The sequence below is a fragment of the Rhea pennata genome, chromosome 5 (assembly GCF_028389875.1).
Source record: "Rhea pennata isolate bPtePen1 chromosome 5, bPtePen1.pri, whole genome shotgun sequence".
NCBI lineage: Eukaryota > Metazoa > Chordata > Aves > Rheiformes > Rheidae > Rhea > Rhea pennata.
The window spans coordinates 42,948,143-42,975,829 of NC_084667.1; the positions used below are offsets into that span (position 1 = coordinate 42,948,143).

At 54.3% G+C, this 27,687-nt stretch overlaps 1 protein-coding gene across 2 annotated transcripts; it reads left to right on the plus strand.

Annotated features, from left to right (window-relative positions):
• Nucleotides 1–424: 424 nt before the first annotated feature.
• Nucleotides 425–27,380, plus strand: ZDHHC5 (zinc finger DHHC-type palmitoyltransferase 5). 2 transcript variants are annotated; one of them, XM_062576224.1, is made up of 12 exons: nt 425–510; nt 8,199–9,600; nt 20,265–20,386; nt 20,860–21,017; nt 21,195–21,367; nt 21,495–21,597; nt 22,188–22,279; nt 22,396–22,528; nt 22,953–23,076; nt 24,203–24,315; nt 24,567–25,456; nt 25,732–27,380. In XM_062576224.1, exons 2-12 carry the CDS (start codon nt 9,497–9,499, stop codon nt 25,895–25,897), a joined length of 2,178 nt encoding a protein of 725 aa, XP_062432208.1. In that variant the 5' UTR covers nt 425–510; nt 8,199–9,496; the 3' UTR covers nt 25,898–27,380. The 2 variants fall into 2 exon arrangements, with proteins under 2 accessions (XP_062432208.1, XP_062432209.1); XM_062576225.1 differs by lacking the exon at nt 425–510 and adding an exon at nt 1,644–1,662.
• The last annotated feature ends 307 nt before the right edge of the window (nt 27,381–27,687 follow it).

Below are 27,687 nucleotides of genomic sequence, written 5' to 3' on the forward strand. Positions count from 1 at the left end.
GGCGCAGCTGCGGCGCGGAAGGGGCTGGGCCCGGGGCAGACGGCCTGCGCACGGGCGGGGGGCACCGGCCCCTCGGCCGCGCCCTGCGGGGGGCGCCGGGGTGTCCCGTCCCTCCCCCCGCCGCAGTCGCTCCCCCCTTCCCCCCCCCGCGCTGCGCAGTGCGCGCCGCCCACCGCGCCTCCGGACGTGGTACGTTCCGCGCACGCGCCCTTCCCCGCACCGGCGGGGCGGCCTCCGCCTCCGCCCACCGCTGACACACGCGCACGCGCGCCGCGTCCCCTCCCCACCGCCCCGCGTCTTCTAGGCGGTTCCCCGCGGCGCGGCCAATGAGGTGTCGCGGGCGGGGGCGCGCGCTGCCGCCGGGGCCCGGTTTCCGGCCCGTGCGCAGGCGCGGCCGTGACGTCGTGCCCAGCCGCCGAGCGCGGCGGCGGTTCGTGCCCGGGAGCGTTGGCTGCGCGCTCGCGGCCTCCCGCCCGTTCCGCACCGCTCTGCTCCGGGCCGCGCCGCGCGGTGAGTCCCATGAGCCCGCCGGGCCGCCCGGGCCCGCCCGCCGGCCCCCGCCCAGGCCCTGCCCCGCCGCGCGCCGCCCCTCGCCGCGGGAGCCCCCGGTTCGGCGCGGGGCTCCGCGCTGCCCGCGGCCTCTGCCCCCTCCCGCCCGTTTCCCCGCGCCGCGGCCTGCCGAGGCTCTCCCCTGCCTCGGGGGCTTCGCGTCGCCCCGGTTTCCCCGGGCTCCGCCGCGACGTTTCTCGCTTGCCCCGAGTGGCCCCCAAACCCCCTTCGCCCGGGGGCGAGCTGGGTGCCCGGCCCGGGAGGCCTGTCCCTGCCGTGCTCCCGCGGAGCCGGGGCCCTGCCCGGCAGCCCCCGCCCCCCCCCCCCCCCCCCGGGGCTCCCCACGGCGGGCGGGCGGGCTGCCCCTGCGGCGCCGCTGCGCTCCGCCCTGCCTGCTCTGCCCTTCTCCACCTGCCGTCTCCAGGAGCCCTGCCCCGCTTAACGGCCTGGGCGGTTATGCAGCACCTCCTCGCCAGGAACTGTGCTTCCTTCTGCTCCTGGCTAAGATGTCTTCTTCCTGCTGGGCCCGGTGAATGCCAGTACCCTCGGCACGCGCGCCTCGCCTGAAATCCCTTCCGCCCTGCCTCCCCTTGCGAGCGAGGTGTGCTCTGGCCTGAAATCCCTTCCGCCCTGCCTCCCCTTGCGAGCGAGGTGTGCTCTGGAGGGACCGGGCGCTCCGGGGTCGCGGGGATTTCTGCGCGGCCCAGGGCCAGCGCGGTGCCTGTGCTGTGGGAATAGTAGTACAGTGAGTACTAAGGGCCCTGAGCGGAGAGCTGCCTTGAGGATTGTGACTGGGGGGACGTACGTACACCTAAACTGGATTTGTTTCCCTGGTTGCCTGTGTCAGGAGCTCACCTCACGACGGACAGAGATTATCACTCGTTTTCATTTTGCTTTGGCGTCGGTCACTTTTGCTTTTCACTTTCTCTGCCTCAGTATCCATTGTAATTACAGCCCTTGAAGTAGGCAGTGTTATTCTGTGAATGACTCCTTCCTGACGTAGTGGGCGGAACAGTTGTGTCCGTGTGGAAGTCTTCTGTACCAGGACATGTTTGCTCTCCAGTCGCTGAGATGTAACTGAGGCTGTCCTCACTGCTGGTAGCCCTAGTGCTGGTAACCTTTGATAAAATCTCTTCAACTTTATTTTTTGAAAGCCTGGTGTCTGAATGCACATGTTTTGATTCTCATGGTCTGGCAGTGACCAGAAGTTAAAACTTCAGGCTCTCTCTGTGTCCTGCTCTGAATGTTACTGCCTTATCTAAATCTGAGTTACTCCTCAAAACACATTTCCACCTTATGTTTTGTGGTTTTGAGTGGTTTAATAGATTGCATTGGCAGGTGTTCAACCTGATTTTTATTCAGAAGTTCCAAATTTTGAGCGTGAGATGTGTAAATCACAAGTAACTGCCACAAGTTACGTTTGGTTACATCTTCCTTAGAAGCGATAAAAACCCCAGAGCTCCGCCCTCCTGCCCATCTTGCTGATGGAGGGTAGACGGACTTCTTTTGCTTTTATAATGTTGCCTTACTGATGATTCTGTAGGAAATGCTTTCTTCTAGGAGTTCTAGTTCTTGCTCCACCATGTATCCAAAATGGGACGTTTAGGAAAACACGTTTTCTGCCCTTCATGCTTCTAGAGTTTTCTAAGGTATAAAATATGAGTAGAACCTTGTCTAGATCAAAAGGAGGAGAGTTGAGAGTTGATCTTGGATCAACTTAGTGGGCTTAATCTAATTATCACCTTCTCTGCCTCCAGTGGAGACAGCAATTGTTCTTTAGCAGGAGACTTTAATTCCAGTTGGTTTCTGAGGTACAAGGTAGCCTTGACTAGAGGCTAGATGGTGGTAGTTAAGTGAAGCTGGCTGCATCTAAGGGGAGACCTTTACTCCTATTTTAGACAAGGCCTATTTTGGGAAGTTCACACCTCTGTTGCTGTGCCCATTGTTTCAGTCACTGGCTGTTGTTTCTGATAACACAATAGCAAGAGATCTGGATTTTAGTCCTTACTCACAGTGATGCATTGAATGAGACATGGATGCATTGAAGGAGACTTCCCTGCTTTGTCTGTAAAATGGGGCTAATCCTGTGTAAATCACTGTAAGATGCACAGAGGAAAAAGAATGGGAGTGGTATAAGCCAGGGCAGGCGATAAGTACTGAGTGGATACAAGACTTGTTAGCTGTTTTCTGGAATAAAACCTTTTTTTTCCTTCTTCTGTCTTTTTACTCTCTAGAAGAAAACGGTACATCTAAATGCACGGAAGTGCAATAATGCAAAATTTAGGCTGTTTGCGTGAAAACATGAGTAAGGCCATGGAAGTCTGGTTCTGGACAGGATTCCTAGTTCTCCCACAGTGAGAACATCAGTATGGCTGTGTATTCTCTGTATGAATTAAATGCAGGAAAATTTTGCCCAGTAGTCTCTTTAATGCAGGGGCTCGTATTCGTGTACAGTGGTGAGTGCAAGAGGGCCTGAATTGTGTAGTCCAGTATTACCATGATACAGACGATAAGAAAATCGTATATAGGGAGGCCATGCATCTCCATGTTGCTATAGGAATTTTAATGTTTACCTTTCCATGTAGCATACAGTTCTCTGACATTAAACTCTTATCAGTGCAAGAATGGTTTTGCTTTTTATTTTAATTTGTGGTATGCATCTCAGTAATAGAAATACAGTTCTGTTGTTCACATTGAAAAGATACTTTCTTTTGACTTCTCACTATCCAGGTTCTGTGATTGAAATTACCTTCTGTGACAGAGGGGCCCTGGCTGGAATGTATTTCAGATCTCATCAGTGCCTTTCCTTGCTGGAAGACAGGGAAGGTCACAGAGATAAGTGGTGTATTCCTGTTGGTGGTCTGCAGTGAGACATATGGTCTGGTTCAGCTGTGTTGCTGGTTCCTAGTGGATGGGTTTAAGAATGCTCTTGCTCTCTCTTTCCTAATTCTGACAGTTCTTAAATCTCAACAGTAGAGGAGAGCTGATTGTGCAGCTCGCTTTGGCATAAGTATCAATTGAGGGTTCTGTGCCAAAAAGGGGGAAGACTGCAATCTTGGGCTGGCTGCCTCACTTGGTTCTAGCTGTGGGAGATTGAGGGTACCCAAGCTCAAGACGATAGAGAGGAACTAGCACTGGAGTTGCCTTCTCTGTGTGACTCCTAGGTGTAGTTAATCAAAACACAATGGGAACAGGTAAAGCACATCTTGTCTTCATGCGATCCTGGATCTGCCCTGTCTGGGAATTGCATCACATGGAAAGAATTGTTTGTCTGTTTGACCTGTGCTGTGGAAACTCAGTTGGACTGGTTTGGAGTAGGTAGGTAACTGCAGATGATAGTTACGGCTGGTGAAGTGATACATATTTGGGAACTAGTAACTAAGATTGAACTCTTTCCTGTGACATTACATTCCTTTCCTCAGGCAGTAATGAAAGGCAGTGCATTTAAGGGAAGCTTGTAATGTTGATGTGCGTGTTCCTTTCTTCCGGGTAGGAGGACCTTGAGGAACTGCAGTGGTTATTGACAGTAATTGAAAAAAACATCTCACAACATTCCCTTGCTTACAGATGTTTTCCCTAACTTGATGAAGATAGGAAGAGTATGATGAGGCATGTTTCTTGTCCTGTCTGATGCTTCAGAAAGGTTGAAGTACAAAGCAGCTCTACAGGCTGTATGTGGAGGGATTACTAGAGAAAACTGAGATGAGGAGACATGGAGCTGACAGCAGACTGAGTAAGGCAGGGTGGAGAGTGCAGGAGGAAGGAAAGGAGGAGTGCAGAGCTTCAAGAAGCAGATATTGGAAAAAGAGGAAATTAGAGACTATACAGGGCCTTAGCTGAAGAAAAGAATATTCAGACTGAAAGAGAAATAGAAGGTGATACCAATTGCACTTGAAATGTCCTGAGGGAGGAAATGTGAAAATGATAGTGCCCAGCAATGGACATGATGCAGCCCTCTCATGTTGGTAGAGGAGAGCCCATAAGACTGGAAAAGAGGATGTGGAAGGAGGGGGGATTAGAGTAGACGATGTGATGATAAGCCTGGAAAAAAAGTGTGGCCTCTGGAAAACTGAAGTATTGGAAAAAGATCAGCGAGCAGATGAGACACTGTCAGGTGCTAAGGCGTGTTATGGGACCAGAGAGCAGAAACAAGGGAGTGCTTGGTTTGGGAACTTTCTGTCTGTGCTGGCTGAATCCATGGGATTGAGAGAAGCCTGGACTCATGCTCTGAAGGTGCTGAACAGAGAGGAGCAAGGAAAATACCCTGAAAAAAGGGTGTCAAGATAGGAAGAGCAGCCAGAAATGCCAAAGGAGAAGGAAAAGGGAGTGAGCAGTGACACACAAAGCTAGGAAAGCTTGGTTGGGAGGAGAAAGGAGTTGGGCTGAGTTGAGGGCAGGTCCAGAGAAGTGTGGAAAGGAGTTGTTAGGCTGGAAGTGACAGAAGGAAGAGAATCAGACAGGAGCAGAGTGTTTGTACTCCTCAGGTAAGTGAGTTGAGATAGGGAATTCTTAGAGCAGGGAAGTCTGTAAATGAGCCTTCATAGGTAGGAGCAAAGTAAGAGAGACAGGGGATCTGGAAAGAAGGAATGGAGGAGGGACCAGAGGTAGGCAGGCTGCAGCACTGCCAAGAGGGGAGGCTGTGCGAGAAATCACGTATTTGGGAGAATCCATGGCCCAAGTCAGAGTTTGTTTGGAGCTGGGGGTGAATTTTTCATGTAGCTCGTTCCTTCTTGACGCCAGGTTAAATGACAAGGATAGTGGGGTTTAAGGGAGCCAGATAGTTTATACTGTCTTCTTCCTGTCTAAAAAGAAGGGAAAAGATACCTTGACATTGCATGGCAAGGACTCTAGCATGTGGTGCCTTGCTCCACCTCTGATGGTGTAGCTGCAAAGAGCTTCAGTGATCTGAATAATCCCAGCTGTCAGAGGATGAGCCCTGTTGCCTCATGGTCGGGACATGCAACCAACTGTATTTGGCTTCCCATTTTCAGCTCGTGGGCTTGAAGGGCCGTGTGCAGTATGTCTGCAAGTGTCAGTCTGATCAGGCCTTTGCGTGAGGGCGGTTTCTGTAGCGGATTGGTATATGGCACTGGTGGGCTCCAGAGGCGATCAGCACACCAGAGAGCTGAGAGAGGGAGTCTTGGAGTCATGTAATGGCTTTGGGAGCTGGGCATGATGAGCAAAGGGACCTTTTGTTCGTTTGAGTTCTGGGTTTATTCTTGGATAAAGACAGCTAGGAGTCAGAGATTATATTGGTGTCACCACTCATTGAAGTATTGCTGCTGATCATTTTTTTGGGGAGGAGTTTGGGGAGAGGGGTTTCCACTCGCATTTAATACTTCTTCAGGAAGACCATCCCATGAGTAATTATCTTTAGTATTTATTTATTTATTTATTGATGGGAAGTTCATGCCCCTCTTCTGCATTGGCTGGCTGTTGTTTTCTGTACTGAGGTGAGCTTGCAAAGGCACCTTTGCAAATGCCAGAGTGTGACAGATCACCCAGTATGCAGAGATAGAGCAGCTAACTTCAGTTAATGCGCCTGTCGTTAAGTGAGGGCCTGGGAACAGTGCAGGCAGAACTGAGCAGGACCGGAGTCACTTTGAGATAGGGTCTGGTGAAGGCAGCCTGGCTTGTAGGGGAAGTGTTTTTGAGAAGCATCTGCCTTGATCGAGGAGAATACTAATTACACAGTCCAAGGAAAGCTTTGGAAAAGGGAAACATCTGCAGTGGGGGAATATTAAAGGAAAAACTTCTCAAGTTTGCTAGTATGTTTGAATTTGAGGTGTGGCTTTGTTTTCATGGAGGAGCTTTTCGAAGGACTGGGATGCCCTGTTACAGTAGATGAGTGTATTAGCAGCTTGCTTCTGCTAAAGTAGTTAGCAGTGATGTCATCTTTAAACTTCAGAGAAACCTATTGCTAGAATTACTCTCCATCTATAATAGAGCAGCAGTTGTTTCAGATTAAAATTACTTTGTGATCGCACAGGAGTGGTTGTCTTTGGGAGACTTTGAGCTTTTCCCTGAACGTTAAAGTCCCGTTGTTTGTTGTGGGTTCTCGCAGTCCAGAATTTTATTTGGGAGGCACTAGAGAGAAGCTGTGGGGCAACTGCTTTCCAGGGAGCTGTGCTCCTGGCATGGAAAATGGCTGTTTTTGCTTACTCTTAAACTTGTCACAGTCAAGGGCTGTAACTGGTGAAACTGGAGCTTTATGCCTGCAGATTCAGGAATATCAATACAGCACTGTTATGTTGGGTTTCTTTTCAGTCATGAGGATAAAAACTTAGTTTTAAAAGTGCAGCTTAGTTTCTGCAAAGGCAGAGCTCCTCTGCAGTGGGAGAGGTTTTGTGATTAGTCAGCCTGAGTGACTGACGCCTTGTTTTGTGACTGAACTGATTTAATTGTAATATATTTTAGTCATTAAATGCGTCTTTAATTTTGTGCTGCAGTTCTCAGCCTTCATGAATGTTTTAGTCAGCAATAAAATTTCCCCATCCACCCTTAAGAAAAAGTTTTCAGGAGCAAAAGAAGACAAGACTGGAATGAAAAAAATGAACAAGTTGTTGTGGCTCTGTGTTTGGATCTATAATGTGATAGAGGCTCCATGGTAAGACCAGGAGGCAGCAAGGCGGAGAATGTATAACGAATGAAGTTCGAGCCGAGGTAAAGTTGCTGTAACAGCAATAATAAATGAAATATAATCTATGTCCAGCTTGTTCTTGAGCTGCAGTGGGTTCATGGGTGCTTGGAGTCTGGGGCACGTTGTTGCCTCCTGCCTGTATTTTCAGAAAGGTTTGTTTTCCCCCATTTTCTAAGTACAAGTAATCTAAGCTGCCCTCCCACACCCTCGTGATCAATCAAGCGTAACATGTTCTCAGAGGTGCTATAAAACAGGGCTGTTCTAGTGCCACCTGAGCTCTCCTTTGTCCAGAGGTACCTACACATACCTTCTCCAGTCAAGAGGCTGGTGTTTTCCGTGGGCCTTACTTGTCACATACCCTTGAGGGGGAGGAGAGGGAGAGTCCTGTCCGTCTTTTCCTTCTTCAGCCTCTACCCTCACATGAAGTCTCTAAGTCTCTAATTAGTCCCTTCACCTCAGGGGAGCGGGTGTTTTGTAGCATCAGGACTTGAGTTACAACTGTAGAAAGGTACAAGAGCATTGGACAGGTCTTGGGTCCCTGATCTTACTCCAGACTTGGTATAGATTTTTTGGTCTGTAGTCTCGGACAGGTTATTTGACTTTAACTCCTGCTCAATGCAGAGAGAATCGAGCTTGCTAAGAGTGCTCAGCACCTTTCCCAGTGCGTGAGTAGAAAGGGACTTGGGGATGGGAAACACTGCAGCGGAGGATCCCATAGCTAATAATAGCCTCCACAAGGTGGTCGTTACCTCGGTTTTGCAGATGTGAAAAGGTACGCTGATAGGTGATATGCCTGGGGCTGCCGCATCAATCTGTGTCAGAGCTGGGCTTGGAAATTGGCGTTTTCCCACTTGCTAACATGATTTGAAATCTGCCAGGCTGTATCTCCCCTCTTTAAATAAATGCACGCTCAGTGTCCTGGGGCATTCTGTGTTATTTTAGTAAGTAACATGGCTGTTTCTCTTCTCTTGCCTTGTTAATTTGGCTTTTTTTTCCCTTTTTCTTCTAGGTGAGGTGTGGCGTTCCAGATGCCAGGTTTTAATGATTTTATTTAGATGTTTTTAAAACCAATGGATTAATGAGGAACAATTTTATTCTGGGGACGGGAGGAAAAAATGGAGCACCTTGGAACAGACTGAGATCTCCCTCCACACCCCTCAGGCTATGGATGAGACAGGCCCAGTTTTCAACATCGATTGTCTTCTGGGGTTGTAAAAGTGCTCCCTGAAAACTCTCCTCCGGATCCCTCACTTAACCTACCTTGTGCTTCTTAGAAATGGTTGCCACAGACAAGATTTGATGAAATTCATGTTGATTCACAACAACCAAGTAATAACTCAGTCCGCAGAAAGGCCTGGAGGGTCAGGAGAAAGGAACAAGTAGGAAGAGCACGAAAACATACAATCCACTGGACCTTCCCCTCCAGCCCCCCTTGCAAAGAAAGGATTTACAGCTCAACCTTGCACCAGCTGTTATTCGGCTTTAACAGTCAAGAGAGAAATAAATAAAATTAAACAGCCACTGCCAGCCAGCCAGTCCTAGATCCTGGTGAAATCAGGGAGAGTGTTTCTGCGACTGCCTTCAGCGAGGGGGAGGAGGAGGAGGCGGCAGCAGAGCTTTGGAAGGAAGCTGGACAGATTGCTTACAAGACAGCCCCTTCCTCCTGTGCAGCAACCAGTGGGGGCTGCTGGATATCAAAGGGCAGATTAAAAAGGAGAAGTGGATTCCTTGAGACCTCTGGAGTGGCTTTTTGCAAGAAGTCTTACCAGTAACTTGCTCGTTCCCAAGGTGCTTGCTGGGTGGGAAGGTGCACCCAGCTTCTCATCTCAGTGCTGCAAATTTCTCTTGTCACCTTCTTGTTGTCCTAGCCTAGAAACACTTGCCTTCTCTTTGAAGTCTGGTTGCCACCATAAGCTTCATGAGGGCCTGCTTCTTGTAGGCCATTGCTTAACAGAGGGAAGCTTTTAAGAGCCCTCAGTGTTCTTATCCCAACGGTTATTTTAAATCCAAATCCAGTTCTCTGTTCTGAGTTTTTAACGTTTTTAAATCTCCTTCCCTACGCACTCAAACACTTGCAGAGCAGAGAATAGCGTGGATTCTTCTGGCTGCACTCTTGGGTTTCTCACTCTAGAGACCGTGGTGGACTTTGGCGAACTGTCTGCTCCATTCAGAACTCACTCGAAGAGTAATTTAGGAGACTGGGCAGCGGTTTACCCCCTTCCCTCTCCCCTCCCCTTTTCGTGTTTGTTCTGACTCCAGCTGGGCCTGGGCTATGCTGCAGGGCGGATCCCCCACCAGAGCTCCAACATGCCAGCAGCATCTGGAAAGAGATTCAAACCCAGCAAATACGTCCCGGTCTCAGCAGCTGCCGTCTTCCTAGTGGGAGCCACCACGCTCTTCTTTGCCTTCACGTGAGTTGTAGCTACTCAGCCAAAGAATGGGGAGGGTGAATTGAGGAGTGGGAACCTAACCCCCTTGCTGTGGTGACTTGAGGAGACAGTCCATGTGGTCAAGGCAGAGACTATGTGGTGGTTATTTGACAGAGGAACCCTAGCTTTGTCTTGGGACTGCCATAACAGGGGAAGGGGTGTTGTGTTTTGGACACTGAAGGGTGGACATGGTGTTTAAAGCATCAGAACAGCCCTGCAGTCCATAGTAGCAATTCAAGCTCAGCTAAGCTTGGCCTGTTTCATTTGGTTTTCCCGTAAGGTTAGCCAGAGGAAATGGGACATGGTGAATCCCAGCAAGGCACCTTGCCATCACTCAACTCCAGTTCCTGGCAGCCTGTTTTCTGCTGCCTTTGAATATTTGCATAACATGCTTGTCTTAGTCTTATTGACAGTTCTGTCACAAATCAGGCTAGGAGTTAGTTTGTGACCTATTAGTATGTGACAGATAATACATGGAATTTTCTCCTTCGGGGCTAACCCAAGTGCTTGGTGGGTGGGGGCAGGCTGCATGTTATTTTTAGAGTTTCTGTACTGATTTGTGACCACAAAGGAAAGATCTAGAATAAGTACTCTGCCCCCTGCATGGATCTTTCACTGCTGTTGATCTCAGCCTTGTCCATATGAAATGGGAGAGGGCCTGAAGGAACTGACCTGTCTGTGAGTCACCAGGGCCCCAGGCAGACTCTTGAGTTCACTTCAAAGCAGCTGGTCAGTAGGGGAAAGCCAGAGTGTAAAATGGTATTGGTTACTGGAAAGGGCCAGGCCATGCTGTAGAGATCTCCCTGGACTAGAAGAGGAATAGGGCTGTTGTCACTTCAACTTCTTTTCCCTTCCGATGTGGCAAATATCAGGACAGAGCTGAGCCACTTCTGGCCTGGTGGCAAATGGGGGGAAAAGGGAACTCAAGGTGCTAGGAGAAGAGACGGCTTGCACAAGCTGATCGCGTCCTGGACGAGCGCTGTAGTGGGTGCTGAGTGTGCTCTGCGCTCCTGTGGTTGCGGTGGGGCCCTTGCGCTTGAGCGGCAGGACGCTGTGTGCTGCTCCTGGGGAGTGGCACAGCCCTGCCGAATGTCACCCCGGGCAGGAATGCGAGAGCGCAGCAACTGGGCCTAGCTCCCGAATCCTGCCGAATAGCAATGGGCTCCCGGGGGTTAGATTTAAGGGGGGATGTTTGTTATGGGGTGGGAGACAGCAGTAAGAGAAAGGAGATGTGTGTTGGTATTAATGCCTTTGGAGGCACTGGTGAGAATGCGCAAAGGGTTCGAGAAGCGCTGGGATAATTGTGCCAGCGCAGAAACATGCTGTCCACTGGCACGTGCCTGCGTCACAGCCGCCGTCTCAGAGCAGGCAGAGGAGAGCAATGGTTGCTGGCACTGCTGAAGTGGGGCGCCCGGCTCAGCGTTTCCCTGTGGCCAGCCATCTGGCCTCACCTGTGCTTTTCCTCTTGAGCCTTGAGCTGTCTTTTCTTATCTCATCCAGAAGTTAGGCTTTCTCCCACCCCAGCCCTATGGAGCAAGGAAGTGCCTGCAGTGCACCAGCCTAACTGAAGAGGGTGGTCAGAGTTCCTGAGTCTACAGAAGGCAGGTGGTCCAAGGCCGTGGCGAGCACGCTGTATCCTTTCAGAGCCTCTCCAGGGAGGCAGAAGATGAGACCAGCTCCCTTTTTCCTCCCTGCTTAAGTGACTACTTCACTTTCTCTTCCTGCAAGCGACTGTGAGCTGTTCTCCGAGGGGTCCCCTCCAAGGAGGCATGCATGTTTCCTTGCGTTCTCCCCCTGGGTACAGGGTAGGCTGCTGAGCGTCCTCCTTTGGCTTCTTAAAGCGCTTGCTCTCATGGAGCAGCTTCACCTGGCGAGGGCTTTTAGTGCTTGAAGCTGCTGCCAGAGCTGTGAGGATTAGCTGGTGCAGAGCGAGCCGAGGGAGGAGGCTGCAACACAGCAGCTGCTCCGTTCACAAGCGGAGAGAGAAGGGCAGGGCGTGATGTGTGCTGCCTGCTCGGTCGGATGAAGCTGTCGTGGCTGGGAGGTCGCTGCAGCTTTAATGTGTGGCAGCAACCAGGCAATAAAAAGGTAATTTGATGACTAAAGGCCAGAGCTGCTTTGATTTCCTCCTTCCAGTGACAGGAGGCAGCTGGTGGTGTCATTCAGGAGCCTGCGCAAGTTCTGGTGCCAAAATACAGAGCAGTTATCAGGCAGGCATTGCTGTCAGCTCGGAGGACTCGCAGGGCTGGAGGTTTTGTCGCTTTGGGCTGTCGAACAGTTGTAAAAAGTAACCAACTCTGTGCTACCAGGTCAGGACAGCTGAAGGAAAAGGACAGGGGGTGGGTGATGTCCCTGCAGAGCTGCTGTGCGTGACGTCCTGTGCTTGGGGTAGCCAGCGCACCTCTGCTTTCAGTTGTGATGGGAATAGCAGGGGCAGCCCTACCCCCACAAAACCAATCTTTGCTGCTGTTGCTGTTCTCAAGCCAGCGGTATTCAGTTGTGAGCTATCACGTCAGCCAGAAGCCGATAGGAGCTGCTTATCAGCGAGCCATGTGGTGCAAAGCACTGATGTGATCAAACCTGTGTGCTGTTGAGCAGGTTTGTTCAGAACGGGAACACCTGGGCAGAGCTGCTTTAATTGTAGGTCAGTGGATGTTATTTAACCTACTTTAAAACATTAAATTCAATCTCAAGCAGAGCAGCAAAACAGAGTGCTTTTTTGCCTGAGTTGGTGAAGAGAGAAGGGAATTTGCATTACTGCCTGGCTTTAAAATTCTCTTGGGGCCTTTTTTTCATGTAGCTACTGGAATGGGAATAGAAGGAACATACAAAGCTACAGATGAGTTTTGCCTCTTGCTTGAGACCTGGAGAACTGATCTCCCACGAATTGTTGTGCCCCTCGTCCCCCGTCTCATGTTTTCTAGAGGTGACAATGCAGCAAAGGGGCTGTGAGCTTGATGCCCCTCTGTGTTCACCATAGTCTGTAGGCTCACGTGAAAGCGAGCCCAGCCCCCTCTAAAAGCACTTGCAGTGTCTGGCGGGTTTACTGAGAGTTGTGTTGTTGGTGTTGGGCCTGAAGCATGTACTTTTGAAAATTAAATGCATGTTGTTACACTGGGACAAAGCAAAGGACTCTGTGATACCTCTCATGGCTTCTTTGTCATCAGGCTGAGGTTAGCTTGGGTTTGTTATACTCAGGTCTGCTCTTGAAAGACTCTGTGTCTCTTTCTGAGGTATTATTTCTAGTGTATCAGCTGGGTGCCTTCCTTTTGGTCCATCTAGACTGGCCTAGGATTTATACCCCTGGGCCAAGAACGCCATTTAGTTGATTAACTTAACTAGGAGGTGCTGTGAAATGTGTGGCAGTTGAAATGAGCTTAGGTTGGTTTTACTGAGCGAAGTGAGTGAGAAGGCAGGAAAGGGGAATGTTCCTGGAAGGAAGAGTGAGTCTCTAATTTGTTAGTGGCTTGAACACATACCGTTTTAAGCCTGGAAATCCCCTTTGGGGTCCGTTTGTCTGTTCCTGCATCTCTTTCCATGTGAATTGGCCTCTCCTCTGTGTCTGTCTCAAGACTCTTACTGTCCCCAGTGCTGCATGGCAGCTGTTCAGTGTGGCTTCCCACTTCCCTAACAGGCTGTGATGGCTTTTGGGTCTGTATACTGCTGTCTCTTGCTGTTACCTTCCTGCTCTCCTCTTTTGGGTGCTGAGTGGTATAAATAACTAGGTATGAAATGGGAGTTCTCCCTTTTTGATGCATAGATCTTGCCATCTGACAGCAAAGTGAAACATCTTTCAGTGTACCCCAAGATTTTGTGAGCTCCTGGTGCAACGCTTTATTCAGGAAGGTGGTAGATAGTGTGTGGACTCCTCTGGACTCCTAGCTGTCCTCCCAGCTAGCAGGGCTCTATTCAGTAAAGGAGCTTCCACCTGTTCCAGAATTGATGGAAGAGAGAGAAGAAAGAAGGGCAGGAGTAGAGGGACACCAGGGTGGGATTTGCCAGTCCTCAGCATTGGTAGTAGCTCTGGCACACCACGGAGTACTTAGTCCCAGTTGGACCTGAACTTGTGGCACTGACACAGTGAGCAGGGTTGTTTGCAGCAGGGCTGTCGAGAGAGTGGGAAAGGCCATGAGTCCACCCCTTCTGCTGAGGGTCAGGAAGGTGAGCATGTCCCTGGCACGGCGCCTGCTCCTAGTCACTCACTGTGGCGGGTCAGAGTCCAGCAGTGCAGGCAGGGTGGGGAAGGTGTCTTTGGGGCCACCTTTCTTCCAGGAGGGGGGCAGGGGGAGTGAACTGACACTGGACATGGGCAAGAGGGACCGGAGGTAGCTCTGAGCCTGCACAGTCTCTGGCCTGTCGTTAAGGGGATGCATATTCAGTGACCCAGACTGGAGAGTAATGGCCTTCTGGTAGACTAGTGGCAAAACCCCTCTGTCTCAGCTCAAAGTGTGACTCAGTTTGCCTGGCAGGCTGGGACTGCTGGGTGTCTGTGATTTCTCTTACCTGCTGCTTGGGACAAGTCTTGACAGGTCTTTCAGAAATGGGTGTGTTTTGCATCCAGATTTGGAAAGCACACTTTATGGGTGCTCCAGGACTTGCATGGCCATGGTGGCAAACAGCCGCCCTCCTCCTCACCTAGCTTGTGGAGGAGAAGGAGGTGGCAGCCATGCTCCCTAGCTAGTCCTCGGTGTTGAGGCAAGCCGTGCAGCTCCATGCTACGTCCATCTGGGAGAGTGAAAGGCAGGTGTGCATTGCTGTGTCTTACAGTGAGGTTTCCCCTCAGGGATCAGCAGCGACTTTTGTTGTGTGTGATTCAAACCGCATGTCTGTGTGGGGCTGTCTGCTTCCTGTAGGGTGGCTTTGGTCCTGGGAGTTGGTTGTCGGGGAGGAGACTCCCTGGCGTTTAGAGCTGTGGGTGCAAATGCCAGTGGGCCATTTGGTTCAAGTAGTGTGTGAGGTCTGTAAGGCATGAGGATTCCCGCTTCCCAGGCAAGCGTTTGGTGCCTCGTGTGGAGCTCAGAGCTGGCACCTAGTTCATGGTGGAGGGATCTTGGGAGGACAGATGCCTGCATTGGGGTAGGAGCAAGGGCAGTAGCCTGGCGTCTGCTGTCTACCACGCTCAGGGAATGGCAGGTGAGCAGAGGACTGGACCTCTGGCTCAGTGCTTGGGACCTGGAAGCACTCGATCAGAGCTAGTGTCACAAGCTGCGAGTCCTTGTGGTCTCTGGGGAGGGTGTTGTGCTTGTGGGATGGGGTATTGCCTGGCCTGGTTCCCAAAATCCACGCCTGGACAGGCTTTGCATCCCCAGCCTGTTGTTCAGGGTATAAAGTTCACTCTGGGCAGAACAGCCTCTGGCAGCTTGCCTGTCCAGTTGCAAGCATCTAGCGAGACCTGATAAGGATAGGAGTGTAAACCAGCCCCGAGGTGCTGCACCAGCTTCTTCAGTCAAGTCCCATTTCCAGTGGCTGAAGTTCAGTCTCCCATCAAACTGCAGAGTCTGTCTGGCAGGTTTGCTCTCTGCATAATCATGGGCCTGCCTTGAGGCTCATGTCCATTTGAAGCAGAGACTCGAGGCTCCGTTCAGAGGCAACAGCGAAGAGTGAGCCCTTTGCCAACATACAGCCCCTCTGAGCAGGGCTGACCCAAACAAGGAGATTGCGCTGCCTCGATGTTCTCAGGCTGGTCTTTTCCGTTTGACCAGTTGCTGTCACTGGTCTCTCTTTTAAAGATGTGGCTGCCTCTGAGGTGTCCTAGTCTGCTTGTGCGCTCTAAGGTGAAGCATTAGTCTTTTCCTCAAGCCTGGGAGCCAGGTAGCTGTTGTTTTCCCCAGGCTGGAAGCTGTGTTTCTTCCTGGTGGGAAAGGCTCAATGTCCAGACAGCGAGGGAGATGGTGGGAAGGTGGTGTTCTCCCATGGAAGACCAAGTCCTTCCCTTTTTATCTGCCCCGGAGCTTTTCCTCTGCCCTCGCCTTTGTTGAGGCACCTCTGTCCTGCTCTCCTGCCTTGCTGGGGTCTGTCTGCAGAGGATCTGGGCTGCCTGTTTGGCTCAGTCTTGCTTTTGGCATTTTCCTTGTGTAGTGAGGTGACTGGAGTGCAGTGATGCAAGCTTGACTGGGTCTCCCTGGCTCCTCTCCATCCCTTTCAAGTGAAGAATTGGGCTGTATTGTACTTTCCTAGAGAGAGTAGCTCCTTGCTCTGCATTTTTGGAAGGGCGTTTCCCCAGGCCCCTCTTCCTCCAGCAGTCTTACCCTCTGCCCCTGTTACCTACGCAGCTCAGCAGAGAGCAAAGCCTTGGAGACTCCTGTCCAGTCGAGGTGCTCTGCCCAGTGATGTGGGTCAGGATCCTAGGGCAGTAAAGACACACACACGCACACCCTGCCCTGTCAAAAGAGGCTGCTGCACACTGAGGCCAGAGAGCGAAGCAAATACAGTATCTGGTCTTCCAGAGACTAAGAGAAGTTCTGCCAGCAGGGAGCTAATGAATCTGCCCCCTCTCTGAATCTGTAAGGCTTCTGCTGTGGGCCCTTGGGAAGCTGCTCGGCATTAGCGCCTGGGCCTCCAAGCAGTGAGGGGGGCCACAGGGCATGAGCAGTTAGTTTCTCCTTGCTGCCCTCCTTTTGATGCTGAGAGAGTACCTGGGGCTGTGGGAGCCCTGCCGGGTCCCTGGCTCACCGCAGCAGAGCCACTGCTTCCCTCTGCCAGCGGAGGGCCCGGGGTGCCCGCAGCTGCCACGTGTGCCTGAAGCTACAGGGCTCAACTTTCCCTGCTTAATCCCAAGGTAAAGGGGCACATTCCTCCCTGCTCCTTCTCGAGGGGGTGCCACTCCACTATCTGGTAGACTTCCTTCCTTTTTTTTTTTTTTTTTTTTTTTTTTGCATCTAGGCAGATCACTTGAATTCTGCTTGCCTGCTTGCCAGCACCCTGCTGTTGGCTGGGGGCAGCCCTGGCACAGCCCAGGTCTCTCCTCTGGCAGAGACTGGCCCTGGGAGAGGGAAGAGGAGGCTGGAGTAGGTGTGAAGCCTACCTGGGGGACTTGCTCCAGAAAAGCAAACAAGGCTCCCTGCACCCAGCCCTCTCTTTACTCCTGGCATCGCTTCCAGTTACATAAACCCATCCTGTGGCAACTCCCAGTGATGCCAGTCATGCTGGGCTCAATGTGGCTAGCATGTTCCTACCCTTCTTACTGAGCCCTTGGTCTTGCATTGTCATGTCTGTGCTGCATCCCTCTGGAGCTTGCAGAGGATTTTAAAGCTTTCCACCGCTACTTTGTGCGGTGGAGAGGTCTTCTCGTCAGTCTATCCCAGCCTGGCACTACCCGCTTTGCAGAGAACCTTTCTGGCCTGTTTCCAAAAGAGATGGTAGAGCCAACCATCTCAAGAGGCAGAGCCGGCATGTCTGGTGCCATGCGGGTTGTAAAGAAGCCGCTCCTTGCCCTGGAGAGCTCTTGGGGAAGTGCCAGGGAGATGCTGCCCCAGATGCATTAAGGTGGGGAGACATCGCCCAGGGTGCCAGGAAGGCTCTGATCCTGGCGATGTGCTCAGGAGGCTCCCAAGCAGCACAGGGGAATGATGGGATGGATGAGATCTCTGAGGAGATGGCTTGTGGGTGCAGCAGCTTGTCTGTGCGCAGGGTGAGGGCCTGCAGGTGTTGCTGAGGGTCGGAGGGAGCGAGGCTCCGTTTCGGCAGGGAAGAGGAAGTGGTGGTGACAACAGCTGTTGGAACAGCAGTGGCAGGGGGAAAGACGCTCTTCCGTGGCTCTTCTCTTTGCCAGGTTGTGTGTTGCAGGCACCTTTGCCACAGAGTGAGGACCAGGTGCTTCAGCACAGTCTCCCAGCCTGGAGGCAGTGCCGCTAGGTTTGGGAGGTGCAGCAGGGTCGGCCTTTGGGGCCCGAACACGATGCACAGGGACTGCATGGGAGCCTTCCTGCAGGCTGACAGGGGCTGATGCCGCAAGTCAGCCGCAGCCCCCAGCGGGTTTGGTCGCAAACCTCTCAGCACAGGGCAAGTACCTAGTTCCTGCCTCGTGCAGGGCTGCTCTTGCCTGGCTCCTGGCACCTTCCTGCTAGCCAGGTGCCTTGGAAAATCAAGAGTGCATCCTCGTGCTTCCCTTGAGGCCATGCTCAGAAGTGAATGGCTTTCCTTTGCCCAAGAGGGCAAGCATGGAAGAGCAGGGGGCATTTCGGAGGGCAAGGCCTGCAGCTGCCTCACTTTCTGCCTGCTCTGGGTGTGAGGAAGGACTTGCTTCCCCCTCCTCTGCTGCAAGGCGATTGCCGAGGCAGGTGGACCCAGCTCCTCCCTCAGCTCCCCTCGCCAGGACCCACGCGTTATCTCATGCCTGCTGCTTGCTTCCAGGGTAGCTTCTGCCTGGCACCTTTCTCTGGCCTGTTGTGCACTTCCCCAAAGCAGGAGGGTAGCAGCCTCTTTCCCGGCGAGGAGGAGCCCAGCATCTGGCCGTGTGCAGGACCAAACTGGGAGCAGTGCCCGGGAGCAAGGTTCGCCCAGCCCCTCCAGTGCTCCCAGGGCTGTTGTGACTGGGATGCTGGCTGCTCTGGGGAGCCCTTACCAGGTGATGTGGCACGGCCGACATCTCCCTCAGGGGAAGAGGCCAAAGTCGGCCTTTCTCTTCCTTGCTGAGTCGTAGCAGGCATGGTGGAGGAGAGGAGGGGGCCGTCGCATGCCCCTTCGCTGCTACCTGCTTGGGGGCCGCTGGGGATTACAGCACTGGTACCATATGTCGCTCTCTTCACCGAGCCCTGCGCTCTGCCCCCTCTCTGCTCTTGCTATCTAAGTTCATCCATGTTTATCACGAGTGGCTCTGGCGGTGGAGGGAAGAGAGGGACAGATGCTGTCCTAGATCTGTGGGATTAAACTCCCAGCAGGAAAGCAGATTAGGGTATTACGCTGGCGCCTTTGAAGGGGAAGCCCACTGTCTCCGGCCCACCAGGGCAAGGCACAAGAACGGCGATTCCTCTTGCCAGGCTGCCTTCTCCTGGCTCCTTGGCTGCCCTGCCGGGCCCAGGGCAGAGCAGGGTGCCAGCCAGGGCAGGCTGACCTGGTGTCAGGGGTCCTGGTGTGCCACAGGAAGTGTCTCCAGGCCCCTGCGGATGGGAGGAGCACGAGTGGCACCGCAGGTACCAGAGCTGCTACCAGTTTCACACTGAGAAAATCCCCTCATCCCTGTGAGGGATCCTGTCCCCAGACGGGAGTAATTTTGCCAGCCCGCATGGGGCCTTCCCTTGCTATTGCTTTGCTTTAAATCCCAGCTTACAGCGTTGCTCCCTGAGCCCTCCTCTTGGTTCCCGGCGCTGTCACAACAGTGCGCTGAGGCTGCCGATCTCGCTGGCTGCGTGGCACTGCCAGTCAAACCGACTCGGCTGGTTCTCGCTGCTGAGCATCGCAGCTCCCCACAGCAGCTGGCTCCTGCTTTTTTTTTTTTTTTTTTTTTTTTTTTTTTTTTTTTTTTTTTCCTGATTGTGCTGCGTGGGGCCGGGCCCTGCCAGTGCCCCTTCCTGTGCTGGGGCTGTGGGTGGAATGGGGAGCGTTATTCTGTGCTTGCAGATGGCTCCTCTAGCCAAGGAACTCCCTGGTGAAAGGGGTGGTGAGAGGGAGAAAAGAAAAATGATGACGTGAGGGGTGAAAAAGAGGTGATACAGGGGTGAATGGAGGGACCTGAGGCCTGCGGAGCACTCCAGGCCAAACAGTCCTGCCCCTCCAAAGCTGTCAGGCTTCCCCATCACACCTTCCCCTCCTGGTGTGGCATACAGCCAGCTTGACAGGGCCAGGAGCAGGGTGGCGAGAGGATCGTGGGGCCACCACACAGGTGAAGACAGCCAGGGTCTGGAGAAGCCAGAAGGGACCCAGCATACTCTGTGCAAGTGTGTGGCCTTCCTCCTGCCGCGGCAGAGGCAGGAGTTGGAGACCTGGTGAGCGGCACCCAGAGCACCCCTGTGCTTGCTGCCGCCTGTAGGAGCAGCTCTGAGGGGGAGGTGGTGGTTGCCGGTCAAGGTTGGCAGCTGTCCCTTCACACTTGTCTGAGGGAGCTCTTGCCACTCCAGTTTTGGTATGGAGGGCACTGGATGAGAGCAGAAGGATGAGTTGATGGGAATGAGCTACATCTCCTGACTTAGGTAGGAGCCTGGCTGCTGTGAGAGCTGTAGGAGTTTCCTAGTCTTATCAGTGGAGAGAGGCTAGTTGGAGTGTGGAGTGTCTCCGCTGGAGAAGAGCGGGAAGGGCAAACAGCCGCATGTTGGGAGTTTTTCACCTCTGCCCTGTGGTTTTTCAGCTGTGGGACTGCCTGCCTTGGGTGCCAGGGTGGGAAATATGACCCACCTCCCAAGAGCATGGAATGTGGACTTCCAGTCTGGATCATGGCCGGGACAGCTCGCCTGGCAGGTCGGGCATGTCTGCACCCTGCCTTTCATCTCCGTGCCGCCGCGCTGGGAGAGCGGACGGGGTGCAGGGCTCGGAGGGGGGCGGCTAACACCCCTCAGCCCTCGCTCGCTTGGAGGGTGCTGTCTGAACTCCAGCCCCGTGAGAGCGGGGCAAGCTGGGAGGCAACACAAGGGCTGCTGGGGATTGCTGCTGGGCTAGAGCTGCAAGTAGAGCAAGGTTTGGGTATCTCACCAGGTATGCATTTGCATTGGCAGGTGTCCGGGGCTCAGCCTGTACATCTCCCCTGTCATTCCTATCTACAATGCTGTCGTCTTCCTCTTCGTGCTGGCCAACTTCAGTATGGCCACCTTCATGGACCCGGGCATATTCCCACGAGGTGAGTCTTGCTCAGCTTGCGAGGTGTCTAAGGGTAGAGCTGACTCTTTCCACTCTCCCTCCCTCCCTTTGTGTGAAGAGCACGGACCCTGGAGTGGCCTGATCCCAAAGGGCTTGGGGAAAACCCATCTTGCCCTGCCCCAGTGTGATTAGACTGTGGCATATGGTACAGGAGAGGTCGGTTGGGGATCAATGTCCAGCTTTTTGGATCAGGTCATAAAAGCAGCATAAAACCTTGATGTCCGGTGCTGGGTACCTAGGACTCAGGTGGGTGTTGTGGGTGTGGGGCAGGGCCTGGGAGAATCCTCCCTCCCTGTGTTCAGTGGTCTCTGGCTGGTCCACGGGTCTGGCATGTACCTGGGACAGTGGTAGAGGAGAGCATTGCTGGGGATCTCCAGGAGGGCAGGGGGCTGGCTGGTGTTTGGTGTCATTTTTCCCCACATGCTGACGTGTTGCTGACTTTCCCCCTGGCAGCTGAGGAAGACGAGGACAAGGAGGATGACTTCCGAGCTCCACTTTACAAGACTGTGGAGATCAAGGGCATCCAGGTGCGCATGAAATGGTGTGCGACCTGCCGCTTCTACCGGCCGCCACGCTGCTCCCACTGCAGTGTTTGCGACAACTGTGTGGAGGTGAGGAACCGCGGTGAGCTGGGTCTCTGCTTGCCCCCGAGCTGACAGTGGGTCCCTGCGCTGTGTCAGGCCTACGCAGGCTGCTGCATAAAGTTGAACCGCTAGTCATGACTTACATAGGGCAGGGAAGAAGCACCCGCAGCCAAGCCCCTCACTGTGTCTTCTCCCCACCAACAGGAGTTTGATCATCACTGCCCCTGGGTGAACAACTGCATTGGGCGACGCAACTACCGTTACTTCTTCCTCTTCCTGCTGTCACTCACCACACACATCATGGGTGTGTTTGGCTTTGGCCTGCTGTATGTCCTCTACCAGGTGGAGGAGCTCTCTGGAGTCCGCATGGCAGTCACGTATCCTCTTGAGCTCCCTGCTCAGCGAGGCTTTGGGAGGGGGTCTAAAGGGGGAGGAGATCAGTGGGACTGGGGATGGTGTGCTGCGGAGCAGAACTGCGGCCCTTCCTTAGCTGCCTGCTGGCAGTATGGCTGTGATGTGCGTGGCCGGCTTGTTCTTCATTCCCGTCGCTGGCCTTACAGGTTTCCACGTGGTGCTCGTGGCAAGGGGCCGTACTACCAACGAGCAGGTATGTGTACTGGAGTGACATGGGGCTGCTTAGCCATGTTTGGTACAGGCCTTTCTCCTGCTGCAGCCCATCTTCATCGCTTGTAGGACCACACCTGGATACTGTGTCTGGTTTGGGGCTTCCCAGTACAAGATAGACATGGAAAGAGTGGATTGAGTCCAGCGAAGTCCTCTGAGATGGTTGGGGGCTGAAGCACTGCTGGGGAGAGGCTGAGAGCCAAGTTTGTGCAACCTGGAGAAGAGAACACAAAGGGGGATCTTACTGCTGCTGTCCTCTATGGGACGGGTGGTTGTAGAGAAGATGGAGCCAGGCTCTTCTTGGAAACGGCAAGAAGCAATGGGCACAATCTGTAAACAAGGAAATTTGCTATTAGACATTGGAAAAATCTTTTCCCCTACAAGGGTAGCCAAACACTGGAATAAGGGCTCAAAAAGCGGGGGGGGGTCTTCATCTTTGGAGATACTCATTACTCAGCTGGACAAACCTGAGCAACCTGATCTGACTGGCCTTGCTTTGGGTGGGAACTTGGCCCGGAAATTTCCTGAGGTTTCCTCCACCTCCCTAAATGTGTGAAATTTCCCATCCTATAGGTGACGGGAAAGTTCCGAGGTGGTGTCAACCCCTTCACCAATGGTTGCTGCAAGAATGTCAGTCGAGTCCTCTGCAGCTCCCCGGCCCCCAGGTAAGCCTGGCACAGCAGAGCAGGGCCACCCTGGCCTTGTAACTTCCAGGCAGACAGCCCTATGCCAGGCTCCAGGCCTTGATATTCCTCCCTACCCTCTCCCTGGCTTTCACTAGGTATCTTGGGCGCCCAAAGGCCGAGCAGACAGTGCTGGTGAGACCTCCCTTCTTGCGTCCGGAGGTGTTAGATGGTCAGATTGCTGTCAAGATCGTGGACAATGGTATCCAGACAGAGCTGAAGAGGACAAAGGTGAGGAAGGTGGAGATTAGCGCTCCCTGTGCCAGGCCCCCCGTGGAGCCTAGGGGTGCGAGCCTGCATCCGTGAGTAAAGAACCGAGTGAGCCTCGTTGTGCTCCCTGCCCTCCTTCCTGTAGTCCTGCTCTGTGTGTCCCCGTGGGATGGAAGCTGTGTCCACCCCATGCGGCAGTGACCGCATGAAGCTCTGCGCCCTCCATCACCCTTCCCTGTCCTGTCCCCCCCACCTCACAGCATTGTTTGGAGGTTCTCCGTCCTCAGCACTTGCGACACACGCCACCTTTAAGCACTCAGTATGTTGGATGACCCCTGAGGCAGTGAGAATCCATGTAACGCTGCTGCCCGCCAAGGGGAGGGCTGAGGCTGCGGTAGCTTGCGCCTTTCCCCTCTGATCCTCCCTCTGCGCTTTGTCTCTGCAGTCCAAAGGAAGCCTCGAGGTGACGGAGAGCCAGTCTGCTGATGCTGAACCACCGCCCCCACCTAAGCCAGACCTCAGCCGCTACACAGGCCTGAGGACACACTTAACCCTGGCCACCAATGAGGGTAAGGAAGGCATGCAGGGTCCCAGGCAGCCGCTGGGAGGGAGCCCAGGGCTGTTCTAGGCAGACAGGAGCCAGGGCGGTTGGCAGACAGGCTGCTGAGCAGACCAGAAGCACATCAGCGCGGCCGCATCATGTGGCAGGCAGTGCCTGTGTCTCTGGGCTGGTGTATGGAGCCCTGCACTTGGAGAAGACTGGGATGTTTACAGCAGGCTCTGCTCCATTGGAGAGGAGTAGGAGGCCAAACAAACTGCTTGTGCTCCTCGTTTGCTTCTTAGCAGCACAGTGCTTGTCTGGAGTGACTGTGAGCTGCAGTAACCTGCGATGGGCAGGCTTGCGGGCCATCATGCTGTAGGCAAGCTCAGGGACACGGCCCAAGCGAAGGAGGCGAAGGAAGGGGAGGCCTGGCTTGGTGGTGAAGAACACTTTCTTTGAACCCATCAGACTTGCTTCCCCCGCTTCCCTAAGCATCAGCTAAACAGTGCTCAGAGATGCCTGCGTGGGATGTAGAAGTGGGATCTGAAAGGCAGAGCTTGGAAGCAGCTGCTTCCTGCAGTAGGTCCACGAGGCCTGCAGCTCTGTGTCCCCTGTCCCCAGCCCTTCCTGCTGGGGCTCGGCACTGCCTGGCCCTGGTTCCCTGGAAAACGCCTGCAACATGTGCATCAGTGAGATGGACTAGGCAGCCCGTCCATGGGCTGCCAAGGCAGGCTGCTGCCCAGCTCTCTCTGACACCTCAGTGCAGTGCAAGGCCCCTGGCTCCCCCTCCCCTCTGACTCATGGGTGTCCCTCAGCCTGGGCCAGAACCTCTGTGGGGTGGGGAGGATAAATCAGGCCATGCTGGGAAAGAGAAGTGCTTGCCTGAAACATGCTGCTGTGGGGACATGTTTCCTCCCACCGATGCCATCCTGCCCCGTTTCATCTGTCCCTGGTGCACCTCTCCTTGAGCCCATCCCTTTTTCTCCACCTCTGTCCCTGTGGTGTGTGTGCACCCCCAGGTTCGGAGCCGGTTCTTGGGGAAGAGAGGGGAGGGCACCGCGTAATGTTTTGCGCTTGGCACAGTGTCGAGGAGCAGCTGTGGCGCAGGGAGCCGTGCATGTGAGCATCTTTCTCTCTTCCCTCCCTGCCTGCAGACAGCAGCTTGCTAGGCAAGGACAGCCCTCCGACTCCCACCATGTACAAGTACCGCCCTGGCTACAGTAGCAGTAGCAGCTCGGCTGCCTTGCCTCATTCCACCAGCGCCAAGGTAATGCTGTGCCTGAGGCCACCTCGGCAAGGCGGGGGCCACGAGCTGGACCGATGTGGAGGGGCGGGCTGGGCTCTGCCCTGTGTCGGGGGCAGCCGGCCCTCAAGGCGATGTTGCAGTGTGCCTGCTTGTGGCTTTCTGGAGAGGGGGGAGTCTCTGGGAAGGGAGAGTTGGGGTGTTTGTGTGTGTACCGAGAGCTTAGCAGGGTGCCTGTACTTCTGTGAGTGATAGTGCTGCCTCTCTGCCCTCAGCTGAGCCGAGTGAACAGCCTAAAGGAGCCCAACTCCATCTGCGAGAGCAGCCGCAAGCCCAGCTACCGCTCGGAGCCGAGCCTGGAGCCTGAGAGCTTCCGCTCGCCCACCTTCGGCAAGAGCTTTCACTTCGACCCGCTGTCCAGCGGCTCCCGCTCCTCCAGCCTCAAATCGGCCCAGGGCACGGGCTTCGAGATGGGCCACCTCCAGTCCATCCGCTCGGAGGGCACCACCTCCACCTCCTACAAGAGCCTGGTGAACCAGACGCGCAACGGGAGCCTGTCCTACGACAGCCTGCTCACGCCCTCTGACAGCCCCGACTTTGAGTCGGTGCAGGCCGGCCCGGAGCCCGACCCGCCCGTCGGTTACACCTCGCCCTTCCTCTCGGCCCGCATCGCCCAGCAGCGAGAGACCGACCTGCACGGCCGCTTTGCCAGCGCCGTCTCCCCCAAGCACGCGCCACCCCGCGAGCCTTCGCCCGTGCGCTATGACAATCTCTCCCGCCACATCGTGGCCTCCATCCAGGAGCGGGAGAAGCTGCTTCAGCAGCCGCCTGCCCCGGGGTCGCCGGGCAGAGAGGACGACCCAGGGCTGGCGGACTCGGGTATCCAGTCGACACCGGGCTCCAGCAACGCCCCCCGCACCAGCTCTTCCTCGGACGATTCGAAGCGCTCGCCCCTGGGCAAGAACCCGCTCACTCGCCCGGCCCCTCCCCGCTTTGGCAAGCCTGAGCCCCCCCACGCGCTGCGGGTGCGCTCGATGGGCTCCCCCGATCAGCCTGCTGCCCCCCACCTGGGCAAATCTGTGTCTTACAGCAGCCAAAAACCAGCGTCTCAGGCCAGCGTCCCCGAGACAGAGGAGGTGGCCTTGCAGCCGTTACTGGCACCAAAGTAAGTACCAGCAGCACCCGCCTTGGGCTGCGGAGCTTTCCTTGACTCCGCGCAGGACAGCCCTCCTTGGGCGACTGCCCTGCCACGTCTCCGGGCCCAGCTACCCTAGCAGGTGCCGACTGCTGGTCAGGCTGATCCACACGGACACCTGGCCTCTTCCTCCTCACCCATGTGCCAGCCTCTTCACCCCTCTCCCTGCCCCAAGCATGCAGCTGATGGTGCCCCCTGCGCACACTTGCTTGCTTCCTCACGCCCTTGTGTCCTTCCTTTCCTAGGGACGAGGTGCAGATGAGAACAGCCTACAGCAAATCCAATGGGCAGCCCAAGAGCTTGGGCCCAGCCACCCCCAGCCCGGGGCCGGTGCCCCTGAGCAGCCCGACCCGCGGAGGAGTCAAGAAGGTCTCCGGCGTGGGGGGGACCACGTACGAGATCTCCGTATGAGGGGCCGAGCTGCTCTCCCCACTCACCTCCTCCCTGGCTGATGCCTGAAGGCCCTGGCAGATGCCGGAGGGGGCGTTTTGCAGCTGGGTGCCCCCAGCTCCCACATGCATGGACGCTTTTTAGACTCCGATCGACCCTGGGGGGGGGAAAGGGGAGGTGGGCAAGGGGAGACAGGCCCAGAGCTTTTTCTTTTTACGCCCTTCCCTGGGACTTGGGGGCTGTGGCACACACCCGAGCGGGGATACTCTTCCTTCGCCCCACTGAGAGACTGCTGCTGGAGCAGGCGCTGCTGCGGGCGCTGGGGACTTGTGGCAGCTGCCCCCCCACCCCGGCGAGGTGGAGACCAGTCCTGCAGCCTTGTGTCTTGGCACCATCTCAGCTGGGCCAGCCACTCGTGGGCCTTGTGCAATCAATCGCTCGCCTAGCGTGGTAGGAATGGATTGTTTTTAAACCAGAATACTTTTTTTTATTATTATTGTTACGGATTCTATTTTTTTTCTCTTTCTGAGTTACCAGGTGTGTGTATATATAAATATCTATATATATAAATATAAATATTAAAAAAAAAGAAGAAATTATATATCTTACCCAGGGAGAGGATGAAACTGCCCCTTAGCCCTTCTCCTGGGCCCTGGGTTGAAGAAGGGACGTGGGGCTGGGGCAGGCTCCTGCGCTTGTCGGCTGAGAAGCTGCAGCTCAGCAGGGGTGTTGCGTGCCCTCATCGCCCGTCTGAGGAGCGGACGAATGGAGGGATGTGGGCTGGGAGGGCAGGCCAGCGCGGAGGTGGCGCGAGGGGCTCGAGCTCCCTGGGCAGAGCGCTGCCGAAGGCCGAGGTGCTCTTAGCCAAGGACTATCCTCCCTGGTTTTCTTTCCTTTTTAAGCCTCTGGTGCTTGGGCTCCTCTCCAGAGGCAGCTCTAGCCTGGAGAGGAGGAAGGGGCGAGGGGCTGCATCCCTCCCTGCATTACTGCTTCCAAGCAAAGGAGGAGCGGCCAGGCAGGGCCGCGGGGTGCCAGGCTTGCGCAGAGGCTGGGGGCCTGGACAGAAATGCTCGCACTCGCCAGCCTTTCCACGTTCATGGTTTTAGCTGTTCTCCTTTTTTTTTTTTTTTAATTGTTTCCCTGAGGTCTTGTCTTTTTTTTTTTTTTTTTTTTTTTTATGGTTTCCGTTACTGTTTTCTCACTGTCGTGCGGTTGTTTTTATTTCCATTTGGGAAAGAGGAAGGCCAGAGGGGCAGCTCCCCATAAAGCAATATTTTCTCATCATATGCCAGAAAATGCAGCGGAGGAGTCCAGTGCTCCCCCATCACACGTAAGCCCCCTTTCAGGGCAACCCAAGCCATGCAGGTCCAGTGAAACTTCAGGCACTACCTGACTCTTTCTCTATGGCAATATGTCTCCTGTGGCCTCTGCAAAGTCATGCTTTTTTTTTTTTTTTTTAATTATTATTAGCCATTTTAAAATGAGGAATAAAGGGATATTTAATGAGCCATCCCAGGAGGCATGCGTGTGCTTTGTTTAGCGTCCAGGGATGGAGGGATCCCCCTGTGGGCTCCTGTCTTCCAGAGCCTCACCTTTCCTTCTCACCCCTCACAGGGGAGAGAAGACTGGTGCTCAGCAGAGCTGAGAGGGGCCTACAGCCCAGTACTGTAAGGTTTCTTAGTGCCTCTGTGCCAGGCTGGCCTTGCTGCAGGCATTATACCGATTTGGGGATGTGTGCATGCCCTCCTGAGGACACCTGCAGAAAAACTCCACTCACACTGAAGGTCAGCGTTTCGTTTGGGCTCTCAGGA